This window comes from Schistocerca piceifrons, chromosome 2 (genome assembly GCF_021461385.2).
Source record: "Schistocerca piceifrons isolate TAMUIC-IGC-003096 chromosome 2, iqSchPice1.1, whole genome shotgun sequence".
NCBI classification, from domain to species: Eukaryota; Metazoa; Arthropoda; class Insecta; order Orthoptera; family Acrididae; genus Schistocerca; species Schistocerca piceifrons.
The window spans coordinates 929412292-929425341 of NC_060139.1; the positions used below are offsets into that span (position 1 = coordinate 929412292).

General features: G+C 43.8%; 1 protein-coding gene across 1 annotated transcript in view; it reads right to left on the reverse strand.

Moving 5' to 3' along the window:
• The window catches only part of LOC124775999 (protein bicaudal C homolog 1-A), a 135932-nt gene extending 123131 nt beyond the window's left edge, over positions 1-12801 (reverse strand). The window contains 1 exon segment of the mRNA XM_047250840.1: positions 12735-12801. Coding sequence (XP_047106796.1) covers positions 12735-12801 — 67 coding nt within the window.
• Positions 12802-13050: the final 249 nt, after the last annotated feature.

A 13050-nucleotide genomic window follows, 5' to 3' on the forward strand; every position in this document is an offset into this window, starting at 1 on the left:
CTGTCATGATGCTTTCGATTATCGCCACAGATCCCATGGAAGCCCAACTCAATGTACCCCACAGCGTAATTCAACCTTGCCAGGCTGTATCTGCGGCGCAATGCATGTGTTGTGCAACCATTCGCCTGGCTGGCGGCGTGTAAGGACGCAACCATATCCACTTAAAGTAACAGAAGCAATTCATTCGACAAGCAAAAAGTTTCTATTGATCCACGGTGAAAACTGTGTTCCCACTGAAATCATAACCGATGATGTTGGGTGAATACAGGAACAGATAGGGATCGTGTGATGTGGAGCTGCGTGTTCAGAAACGGCTTTTGAACGGTGTGCTCCGAAACACTTGTGCCTGCATCAGGACTGCACTCTTGTCAGATCTGCTACAGATCGCTGTCTCTCCCAGATTACACAGTGGAGGGATCTACTGACCGACGTTTTGTGGTGAGACATGGTCATCCAATACCATACGGCCTACTTGTGGATTCACCCTCCTTCAACTGCTTTCCATAGGTGCCCACGACTGCAGTGCAACGGGCGACATAGGTGCCCACGACTGCAGTGCAACGGGCGACATAGGTGCCCACGACTGCAGTGCAACGGGCGACATAGGTGCCCACGACTGCAGTGCAACGGGCGACATAGGTGCCCACGACTGCAGTGCAACGGGCGACATAGGTGCCCACGACTGCAGTGCAACGGGCGACATAGGTGCCCACGACTGCAGTGCAACGGGCGACATAGGTGCCCACGACTGCAGTGCAACGGGCGACATAGGTGCCCACGACTGCAGTGCAACGGGCGACATAGGTGCCCACGACTGCAGTGCAACGGGCGACATAGGTGCCCACGACTGCAGTGCAACGGGCGACATAGGTGCCCACGACTGCAGTGCAACGGGCGACATAGGTGCCCACGACTGCAGTGCAACGGGCGACATAGGTGCCCACGACTGCAGTGCAACGGGCGACATAGGTGCCCACGACTGCAGTGCAACGGGCGACATAGGTGCCCACGACTGCAGTGCAACGGGCGACATAGGTGCCCACGACTGCAGTGCAACGGGCGACATAGGTGCCCACGACTGCAGTGCAACGGGCGACATAGGTGCCCACGACTGCAGTGCAACGGGCGACATAGGTGCCCACGACTGCAGTGCAACGGGCGACATAGGTGCCCACGACTGCAGTGCAACGGGCGACATAGGTGCCCACGACTGCAGTGCAACGAGAGACCAGCATCCCCGTTTCAGAGATCCCCGTTTCAGAGATCCCCGTTTCAGAGATCCCCGTTTCAGAGATCCCCGTTTCAGAGATCCCCGTTTCAGAGATCCCCGTTTCCAGTTGTAGTGCCACATCAATGTGCCCTTTCTCAAAACACATCAGTGGATTTCCGCCTTTGCGGACCGTATCTTCGCTATAACGACTGCCCATTCGTCTCTCTTCCGCTTACATTCTTTCCTTACTTCGTCATGAATCTGCACCACCACCAGGACGCATTCAGTCTCACGCTGGCCAGTGGTCTAAATGTTCTGGCTCATGAGTTTATGGGAAAGTTTGAAATCAGGGTATGTCTTCGTCTATAGAGAGCTACGGCGAAATATGGTGGAGGCAGTTCTGTCCTTTTGAGTGGTTTATGAGGAGTGCGTCCTACCTGCTGGCCGAACATTTTTGAATCAGTCTGCTGTAGGGTAAATTTGCGCCAGTTTGCATACAGAAAGTGACCGGTTCCGAAGGGCAGCGATGCATCTGAGAACTTAATTACAGCGTCATTCAACTTTTAAAAAATATGGATCTTTTATTGTACAGCACTGGAAACCCAGCACTGTTCATGATGCGCGCAGAGTGAAAAATGGCTATGCAGAGCACGGTATATGTATTTCAAGCATGAAGACTTGTACCCTTGTCCCTACCGACCACTAGAGGGCATTCCAGCTTTCGTGATGAGCAGTAGGGGTTTTAAGAACTTTTCTGTAAGTTTTCACAAAATCTTGACAAAGCCTATGGTAATTATTATTAGCTTTAAATTTGCCGCACGTCCGCATTATAAATTTTATGATTTAAAAGTTACTTCCTACTTTATGAATCACCAATACTATGGAACCAGTGGGCGGTTAGAAAATTCTACTATTAATAGAGATACAAAAGTGAGCGGTAGGAAAAAAAAGGTATAGGTAGGACGTGCGGCTACAGGGAGACGTCCGAACAGACGAGCACGCTCTTTTCTTTAAATGAAGGACTTCCCTGCCGCAGCATGAATGGAGAGCTATTGTTAACAGTAACGAATCTAATATTCTGATGCAGATGACGGAAAATTGTCGCCAAATTTTCCTACGTTTCGCACGTTACATCCGACTGACCTGATTCGAGTTAATTTAAGATGAATGAAGCTTTAGACAGCCACTTATTTATGGCTTGCACGTTATTTTCAGTGCGATACGACTCTTACCCAGAGACATGTGAGCGTAGATTAGCTAAGATCACACACCACATACTCTGATTTCGGAACAGATTGTAAGTGGTAGAAGCCGAGCAGTGGTCCGCAATGAGGAAGTCAGGGTTCTCTTCCTCTCCGCTGCTAATGATATGCAGTGGACTATTATTACAGCTCATGGAAGACGATTTAGGTAAGAAACCTGCAAACTTTTAACATGCGTTTTAGATAAGTAAAAACAGAACTACCCACATGCACCATCATCTCTGTGCGCACGTCAGCTGCAAAGTTGTCTATTGACATCAATGTGTAAGAAAGAACACGAATTTTGCGGAGGATTGAGTTTTTGAAGTAACAGCCTCGAACGCTGTGGCCATAACAACAGGCTGATCAGACAAGATCCTATCATCTCACCAGTGTTAATTCCAATCTGGACAAAATATGGCGCGATGTTTGGCAGCTAGCTATCAATTTGAAAGTACGTAAATTTTCTAGTACAGTTTAACGCTTCCTTACGATTACAAAACATTTACATGTCAAGTGTTGGAATAATGTTTAAGTGAGATATCCATATTAGGTTGGAAGAGGAATCTTAGATAATTTATATTGTGAAGGACAGAGCGAATAACTGCACCCTTGTTTCGCTGGATCAGTGCTGTAGAATCTAAACACAGTCCCGCACCGAATCTTTCTTCGGAAATTCCAACAGCATGATTTCAGGACGGAGTTTCCCTTCTGTCCATAAGGCGTTGCTCTTTGAAACTAAGGTAATATTACACAAATAACAGAGTGCTTAAGCAATTCCATTTTCTCGCATCCTCCCTCATGAATGGAACAGGAAGTAACCTCTACATACACTACTGATCAAAGTGTCCAGACAAACATTTATGGGTATGTCCAATATTTGCCTTTTTTTTGCTTGAACTCTTCTGGAGATATTTTCGAAGAGATGTCTAAAGGTGTGTCGAGGAATGGCAGCCCATTCTTTCCAAGAGCCGAAACTAGGGAAGGTAGTGACAATGGTCACTGGGGTATGGAGCGAAATCTACTTTCTACCTTATCCCGAAGGTATTCCGTTGGGTCCACGTCTGAACTCTTGGCGGGTCCATCCATTTCAAAAATTGTTTTCTACAAACCACCACCTCACAGATGCTGCTTCCAACGCCTCACAGATGTTGCTGTGACTGGATGCGTTGTCATGTTAATACAGACATGTCTCTGAACTGTGACACTACTGTATAGAGTAAGCAAAGCTGTATAATGTGTTGTCCTCCTGCATTTGGCGTTTTCTGAAGGGCAATAAAGACACGACAACCTAACAAACACCACCCGATCGCCTAACATCACTTTCTCGATACTTCACTGTTGATTACAAACGACGGCAGCTAACGTTCCCCAGGAATTCATCATGTCTGAACCCTTCCATCGGATTCCCCAAAGGCACAATGTGATTCATCACTCCAAATCACTCGTTTCCAGTCATCCATTGTCCAGTGGTGTCACTCTTTACACAATCTCAAGCGTCACTTAGCAGTGACTACAGAAATGTGTGGGTTATGAGAAGCTTCTCGACCACTGTATCCGTATCCATTCGTTTTAGCTGCTTACGAACTGTAATGGCGCTGGACTGACTGCCGGTAGCATTGTGGAACTCGTAAGTGATCCATTCCGTTAATTTCACGCAATTTTTTTTTCAGTCACCCATCACAGTGCTCGACGATCCTGTCTCAGCACATGATATCTGCCTGGTCTTTGTTGAGATGTGGTTATTCCTTTGCGTTTCTAGTTCGCAATCACATCATTCGACTTTGGCACCTTTAGACAGGTTGAAAATTGTTACTCGGGCAACGTCCAATGACTGGTTCATGTTCGAAGTCAGAGTTCTGCGGACCAGCCCTTTCTGCTGTTAGCCTCTATACTAACAACACCGCACTGCCGCCTCATTTTATACTGGCGAGTCTGCTTGCGGTGCAACCTAGCGGGCAATTCCGCTTTTCGTAGGGTGTCCTGATACTTTTGATCAGATGACGTGGCAGGGGATGCTTTTTATTATATCGTACACTGTCTCTTATAAACCACATCTAATTATAGGTCCGTGATGCTTCATTCGGTGCAGGATAGCGCAGTGATCAGCTGTAGCCCATCGCGCAAACCACTGCAGCATTTGCTGGAAATTTACGTGTATGGCTTGTGGAAGATTCTACACCTCTAAGCACAGTTTTAGTTGTCTCAGTTCAAGAGCTAAGTGGCCGATTGCCCACCGTTACCCAGTTATTTCTTGTATTTGATAAATATAACTATACTGTAAAACCTTTATGCATTTACACGTTTTCAGAAGCCGAACTGGGTGGAGCAGTGGCTAGCACACTGCACTCCCATCACGGAGAGATGAACTTCGATTTCATTTCCTGTCAAATCGCTTAGGACCAAAGAGATTAATCCACTTAGATACATACTGCCTGTTTCCTTCCTCACTCTTCCCTACTCCGGGCTTCAGTTTCAGCGACATCGTCGTCGACCGAACGTTACATCAACACAAGGCATAAAAGGGTATTTAATTGACGGAGCTGTCATTTGTAGTCAGTTGATTCACCTGGAAAGGCTTCCGATGTGGTTATGGCCGCGCGACAGGAGTTAACAGACTTTGAACGCTGAATGATAGTTGGAGCTAGACGAATGGTACATTCTATTGCGGAAGTCATTAGGGAATTCAACATTCAGAGGTCCACGTGTGTCGGGAACACCAAATTTCAGACATTACCTCCCACCACGTGGAACGCCATGGACGATAGTCTTCACTTAACGTCCGAGAGTAGCGGCGTTTGCTTACAGTTTCAGTGCTAACTGACAACACTGCGTGAAATAATCGCAGAACTGTAAGATACGTAAGACGAACATATTCGTTAGGACTGCAGCAAAATTTGGCGTTAATGGACTATGGCAGCAGATGACAACGAGACGCGAGTGTCTTTGCTAATAGCATGATATCGCCTGCAGCACCTCTCTTGGGCTCGCGACCATGTCGATTGGACCCCAGACGACTGGAAAACCGCGGTCCGGTCAGATGGTAGAGTTCGAATGTGTCTCAGACCCCACGAAACCATGGACCAAAGTTGCCAATAAGGCACTGAGCGAGCTGGTGGTGGCTGTATAATGGTGTGAGCTGTGTTTACATGGAATGCACTGAGTCCCCTGAGCCAACTGAAGTAATTATTGACTTGTGTGGTTATGTTCGGCTACTTGGAGACCATTTGCAGGCAACAACGATGGAATTTTTATAACGGATGACAATGCGACATGTCACTGGCCCAAGACTGTTCGATACTGATTTGAAGAACTTGCTGGACAAATCGAACGAATGATTTGGCCACCTAGATCGCCAGACATGAATCCCATCCAACAATTATGGGACATAATCGAGATGTCGGTTCGTGCAGAACATCTAGCACCGGCAACACTTCCGCGTTTACGAACAGCTATAGAGGTAGCATGGTTAATATTTCTTCGAGAGAGTTCCAACGACTTGTTGATGCCATGCCATGTCGAGCTGCTGCGCTATGTCGGGCAGGTGGTGGTTCGACACCATATTGGGAGGTGTCATGGCCTATCAGAGTATCTGCAGCCGTTCTCCGCACTCCACTAAGTTCATAGCAATTGCACGAAGTTCCAGATTGTACTGTGTATTCCCGCTCCAGTTGTTTACGGAGCGCAGGAAAAATGACTGCTTAAATGTCAGTGCGTGGAGTAAGTCGTCTATTCTCGTCTTGTTTATTCTTATGCGGGCGATACGTCGCAGGGCTAAAGAATAGCTCTGGATTCTTCACTTACCATTTGTTGTTGAAACTTTGCAAGTAGGCTTCCGTGTGATACCTGGCGTCTTTCTTCAGGCGCCTGCTAGTTTAGTTCTCTCAGCTTTTCAGTGACGCTATCCCACGGTTCGAACAAACCTGTGACCATTCATACTGCCACTCCGTATACAGAGGGATCAGTAAGCCTGAAAAGCTTGTAAGGATGTTGGAATATAGGTTGTGCTGAGAACTCTGTTAACAAAGTTAGGTACGTCGCACCGGTTCCGCGTTAACTAACATTGAAGTTAGCCGATCAGACCGTTGCACGTCCAGATTCAAGCGGCGTGCCAGATACAATAAGTCTCGGTTGTCAAACCGTGGGTCAGGTGGGCAACCGGCAGCTAGATGGTCAGGTCCGGCCAGCGAGAGAGCGGCAGGCGCTCGCATTGCATGTACCTAGTGCTACTAAAACAAACCCATACCTGTGCGATTAGTCATCCTAAGTATTTTAGGACAAATATTTCAAAAATGCTTCTTTATCGTATTTGCGGATATTAACACAATGAATTTGACAGACGCTAACGAGCTTCCTCAAGCCAAAAATAGAAAAGTTAGTCCTAATTGCTTGTCAACTAAATTGCCTGCCTCACTGCCGTATTTTGTTTTGTGTATCCTCATTATCATTAAATAAACCTTACCCACTATCGACATGTTAGAGAACTGCCACTATTGAAACTGAAGGTAATTTAAATTTAATGTTGCCACTAGTGAGTTTAGTGACATATATGCGTTTATTTTTCCATGATATTTCAAGGTCCTCGAATCCAATCTTCATTTATTTACATTTCGGTACGTGTCGTGAACATTGTTTCTTTACTAATGGCGTTCAGAAGTTCGCAGTGGAAACTTTTAGAACACCTATGGTAAAACGTAGGTAAAGAACGTTCACGACGCATCGTGACATTGCCCGCGAGCTTAAGGACATATGAACCAGGACTGCGGGTCACCAAAGGTTTCCCATGCCTTGGCGTAGAGGACAGCGCATGAGACTACCAAGCTTTTGGCTCTGGTTCGATTATTACTACCGTCTCATGTCGAGTCTCTCTCTCTCTCTCTCTCTCTCTCTCTCTCTCTCTCTGTCTGTCTGTCTGTCTGTCTGTGAAACCGTATCTGGCGGGACGATAGCGCCGGCCTGACTGACTTCAGCGCTAATTGACAAACGGCGCAACTTATCTAATTTTTTTGGTAATTATTTCTAAGCAGAACCTACCATACAACACCCTTATAAGCTCTCCAGTATGTTCCTGACCACCCAGTATATTCAGTATCTCTTAGTGGTTCTACTTTGTATGGTTCCTACACACTTTAGCAATATTGTAAGATGGTGTACACAAATGATTTTAAAATAGCCTATTGATTTCCCAGTATCCTGCCAGTGAACTGAAGTCTGCTATCTGCTTTATCCCAGAGTCTATGCTATCCTTCCGTTTTGCATCCCTGCAAGTTGTTACCACTAGATATTTGAGTTCACCGATTCCATTTGTGGCCCATTGCCATTGTATAGCACTTTTTTGCATTGTGGAGAGTGCACTATTTGTAACTTCCGATCATTTTAGATGAGTTGCCACTCGTAATGTTTCGCAATCTTTTGAAGATTTTACTTCATATTTATGAAGCTTACTTGACCGTAATTAAGTACTTCTGCAAGAACTGAAGTTACTGTCAATACTGTCTGACAGGTCATTAAAATAACTAGAACATTAAGGGTCCCTCTACATTTCCCTGCACCAAACCTTGTATCCGTTCTTTCGGAAAATTGACATATCAGATAGTATGCTGTGTCTACGAACAGATCCTCAACCCAGAACAAAATTTTGTTTGATAACCCGTAAGATCGCACTTTCAATAAACGTTGTGAGATATAGAGTCTGATTTTTTCTGGAGCCAACATATACGGAGCCTCCTGATTGACTTGATCCAAGGCTTTCAAGACGCAATCCAATTCCTTCCTTGATGTCTTTAAAATGTAAATACTGAAAAATTATAAAAGACATTACAATTTATAGGGCTACATTAAAGAAGAACAGGTTACAAATAACATGCGCCATCACGACGTGTGCCGGAAATTGGTCACACACATTTTATGCACTAAATATCAGTTATTAAAACAAAATCTGTTTCTTACAAGGTGTCATGCATAAAATATGAATGTGTTATAAAAATTACACACACACAGAGAGAGAGAGAGAGAGAGAGAGAGAGAGAGAGAGAGAGAGAGTAATTATGCCAACGAATACATACATATGTGCTAACTTTCTAGTGGCTTAACGAACTTTACTGTCGCCAGGGGCACCACACTTTATTGGCAGGTGTAGCAGTTTGACTCTCCAGTGTGTACGGCCTGATGTCGCAAGGACTGCGCATAGAAATTGGCGCATAATAACTTTATTCGTGTTTTTAAGTTTAGGAAGGCGTCATGTGATAGGTGATTTTGTTTTATTAAGAAATTTTTAGCGCATCAAACGAAAGGCGGTAAGGAGTTCGATTCCATAACGTTGTACGATATGGTACGGTACGCATTGATCGCAAAATGTGCTGTGCTGTTTGTGTCAGTGGCACTTATGGTTATTCCTTTTCAGAGTGAAAGGCATATGATTTACTACCAGCACACGTATGTTGCGTGCGTAGGTATTTGATACACTTATTCAAATGCGTATCTGCACACGTCCTGATTAGCATATTATTTGTAACAGGCTTTTTTGTAATGTAACCATACGCTGTGATATTCTACCGGCATTTATATATAATACTTTTACCTTCAATTTTACGTATGTACGATCAATGTAAAGATAACGTTTTGGCTTTAAATCCTGCCTTCGTGCCATGGATGATGATTACGTCGGGCAATGCTCAATGTGGTGCTGTTTGATGTTTGTTTGTTGTGGAACTGCAGTTTGTTATCAAAGGTTGCATAAATTAATTTGAAAAAGATGTGACTTTTCTGTCTTCCACCTTATGTCTTTAGACAGTATGTGGAAACTTACACTATAAGGAAAGCGAATTTTAGATTTTAGCACCGACTCCCTGTATGGAATGCTTGATACTGTACCCGACAATAAAAATGTAAGGTTGTACACATGAGTGCGAGCTATGTCGTCACCACCTGGTTTTGTATCATTTGGCTGCTACGTTATTTTGTAAAACAAAATTGTTAACAGTTCGTATAACGTAAAATTGAAATTTTTCTACTTTTTTGAAAGTGTTATCAGTAAACGGCAATGGGTGATGCAACACCATAGAATACTAATAGACAGCCGACAGCTACTAAGGTGTCCTGTTGACTACTGGAAGTAAGTTTATCAATTTTCTTGTGTGAGGTGCAACTGTGGACACAGGCTAATATCAGAGCACTTACTGCCTACAGTTTGCCTTTGTACAGAAAGTATTTGTACCTTATGGCACGATATTGTACGACTTGTTAGGTTAATGACGAGGTATGTCTGTAAGCATGTAAATACCTGCAATATGTACATGCATACCGTATGTGAAAATTATTGTACGACACGTACTCTGTACTTTTTAGGTCTGGTTTGGGGATGGGCGTGTCAGCCCGAAACGGATAACCACTGCAGCAAAAACTGTATGTTGCTTGCAAGCAACAGACACACAGAATGAGGACATTACCAAATTTCCTCAGTACCAACATCTGCCAGATCAGCACAGCAACTCCCAAAAACATGATAAAATTTATGGGCCGTGAAAGCTTTGAACTAGTAATAGTCTCAGCTGATTGAATTCATGGATGGCAAGTTCAATTAGGAGGAGAAAGTTGCTTAGCTGCTGGAATAACTAAAGAAATATTTATTTGCAATATTGTCAGGCATGGGCTACGTGAAATTAAAGCTTTGACAGTATTTCCATTTCCTAATGTTACACGCTAAACGAGTTAACAAATCAAGCCAAGCAAAAGATTTTCGTGTTCATATAACAACTCATCTTACACCCTTCTTAAGTAAAGGTCTTTGAGACCATACAATAAAATTAATTTCGAGTAATACACCTCATTCGAACCTACGGATCAGTTAATGGAATTAACACCAGGAATAGGATCAAAATTCATGAAGACTAAGTTGCTCACTTTTGCCCAGAAACGTGTCAATTATTCAGTAACAATTTAAATTGCTTGCCGGCAACTATAAGAATATTCTGTCAGTAAATTACGGTTTAAGACATACCTGATGGACTTCGTAGAGGCCAACACACTGTAGTATGTATTGCTCCAACGAAAGTCACTGATGTAATGACCATTTCACATAACACGAATGTTACCTAACTATTTCGGTTAAGTTCCAGTCCTTCGATGAGATAAGTGTAGGTATGCCTCTGAAGTCTTTCTACGATCCTCGATTACAGTAACGCAAATTTATCTTACGTAAATATGTATACATTTCAATGCTTACAATCTAATGCATGAAAAAGAAATATATAGGATTCACTATTTCCGCATCGCTGAGGACAACCTGACGCTCGGATGGCGCATTAACCTATCATGCATTGATCTTCCACCTGTCTTGTTACGGATCTATGGATTTAAGTGTGTAAACCAATCTGGCTATTTTACATGCCTTTACGGAAAGCTCACATGTGTATGCGATGGCTGGATCAGTTCTAACACGTCTAGGTAGGTTTCGCTTCCACCTGCGTAATTTGTAGTCTACTAACCGCTGTTTGCAATGATTTTATTCCGGCTTAACTCTTATCTCGGTACCACTTACGAAAACCACAACGACTAACTGAAGGAAAGAGCGATCGTTTTACGATTAGTGAGACCTTCATAGCGTGTAAGGAAAATTTATGTTTATTACCTCTTGCAGGCTCGGAAAGCTGAACTGCCCATTTCACACTTTCTTTTCCTCTCTTCTTATTGCTGGCTTTTTCCATCGAGGGACAACTCTCGTACTAGAGGACTCTCCGTCAGCGCCGAAACAAAGTGCAGGGATTCCACGCTTCAGACGGCAGGTAGCCACGAACGTTACATTTAAATTAGTAGCAGTGATGCTGCGGGTCCAAACGGCCGAGATGACAAGTCAGCGTCCGCATTGTAGTGGTCCACTATTGTTAGATGCGCATCTCTATGTAGGCTGCTGTAACGGATGCTGCAAATTTAAGTGCTTAGCTGACTGGTACGTTTTGCACGTAACCCCCGCCCCCCTCCCTCACCCCATCAAAAATTTTTCCCTTCCCGCTAGTTACTGCCCGTATTCGTCTTTCGGCGCTCGAGTTTATCCTGGCGATCAAAATGTTGCACGCGCGACACAGCAAGACTTTATATGCTCCATTAATTTCGAGCTCCGAGCTGCGAGCTGCGTCATGTTTTATCACTTAAAGCCAGCTCACATAGAATCAAATGCTTGCCCTGATTTACCATATAATCTGTTGCCATCATACTCGACAGCAAAATAAAGTCTGACAATTATGTCAAAACTTACATTTTTGAAAGTATAAATACAGTACAAGAACTGTGCTTCTGGACTGACCAGTAAGCCTAGTGAGTCCAGTAATTGCTTACTGCACACAGGAGTAAGCTCTTAGATTGTATTCTTGCTCTGGCGAGAAGAATATGTGAATTATGTCAACGGAGAAGTTAACGCATTTCAGTAGCATGTCAGTTTCGGAAGTGCTGACCGTAACCTTTTAATGTGTGACAAAGGTGGAACAGTATCATATACACATCACGAATTAGACACATTCAGCTTATACTTTACAGCCACTTTTCCACTTCTCTCTCTGTGTCACAATGACCACTGATTCCTGCATTTTCGATAGAACAAAAAATCCGCTTCAGTTGCGAGTAGTATTTATGACACATCCGGTTTTTAAGCCTAATGCGTTATCTTGAGTGCAACCACGTAATTACGGAGACAAATGTAGCGGTCGGGACAGCCACGGGATCCCACCCACGCCAAACGAACGCGTGGGAGTTTAGGACCAGCAACCGCTGCGTCCGCCTTGACAGCGCAACACGGAATTTGACGTAAGTGCGACCTGTCCCTCCGTGACTGACTGGCCCGACCTCCAGATATGTATGTCTCAGTTATTTGATGCTGCCTGAAGATTAGGCTTCGAAACCGGCCGTGCAATGAATGAGTTACTGGTAACTGAAGCGATTCTCAGTTGCGGATGTTCGCATGATCAAATGTTTTCTACCTACATTTTGGATTATATTTTGTGACTTATTGGTCACTGGGATATATGCATGTCGCTACAATTTTAATTTGTACAAGAATATCTCCAAGTAACAATTTGTTCGGTGGCAGTTCTCTTACTTTTAGTTCAGAGCAACTTCTCTACGTCAAATTTAACACTAAGCGCGCATTATTTACCAATGGGAACGAGGCCCATTTTGGAGTCTTATCCAGTTAAAGAGGCGTACGATTATCGTTGCCAAAGATCTGCGTCATTGACTTGTAGGCTAGCGAGAAGAGACCCTGAAAGTAAAGTTTATATTTTGTCTCTTACCTTTTTTAGATTTTGCTCCTATTTTCAGCCTGGTAGGCCACGATATGTGTGTACAAGTTTCTTCCATAACCTGAAACAATACGAGTTATGCTTATTGATTCACATAATTAAGAATAATGCGTCTTGTATGTTACGAATTCTACAGTTTAGATATACAATATTAACCTAATCAGGAAAAGTTACTTTATTTTTAGAACCTGTTGCTGAGATACCCGTTAACCAGAAAGAAAACTCTTAAGGGTCAGTACTTTTAAATCACAGCATGAAGGAAGTCCCAGTTTTATCTCACGTTTAGATTTTAGAACAGGAAACGGCA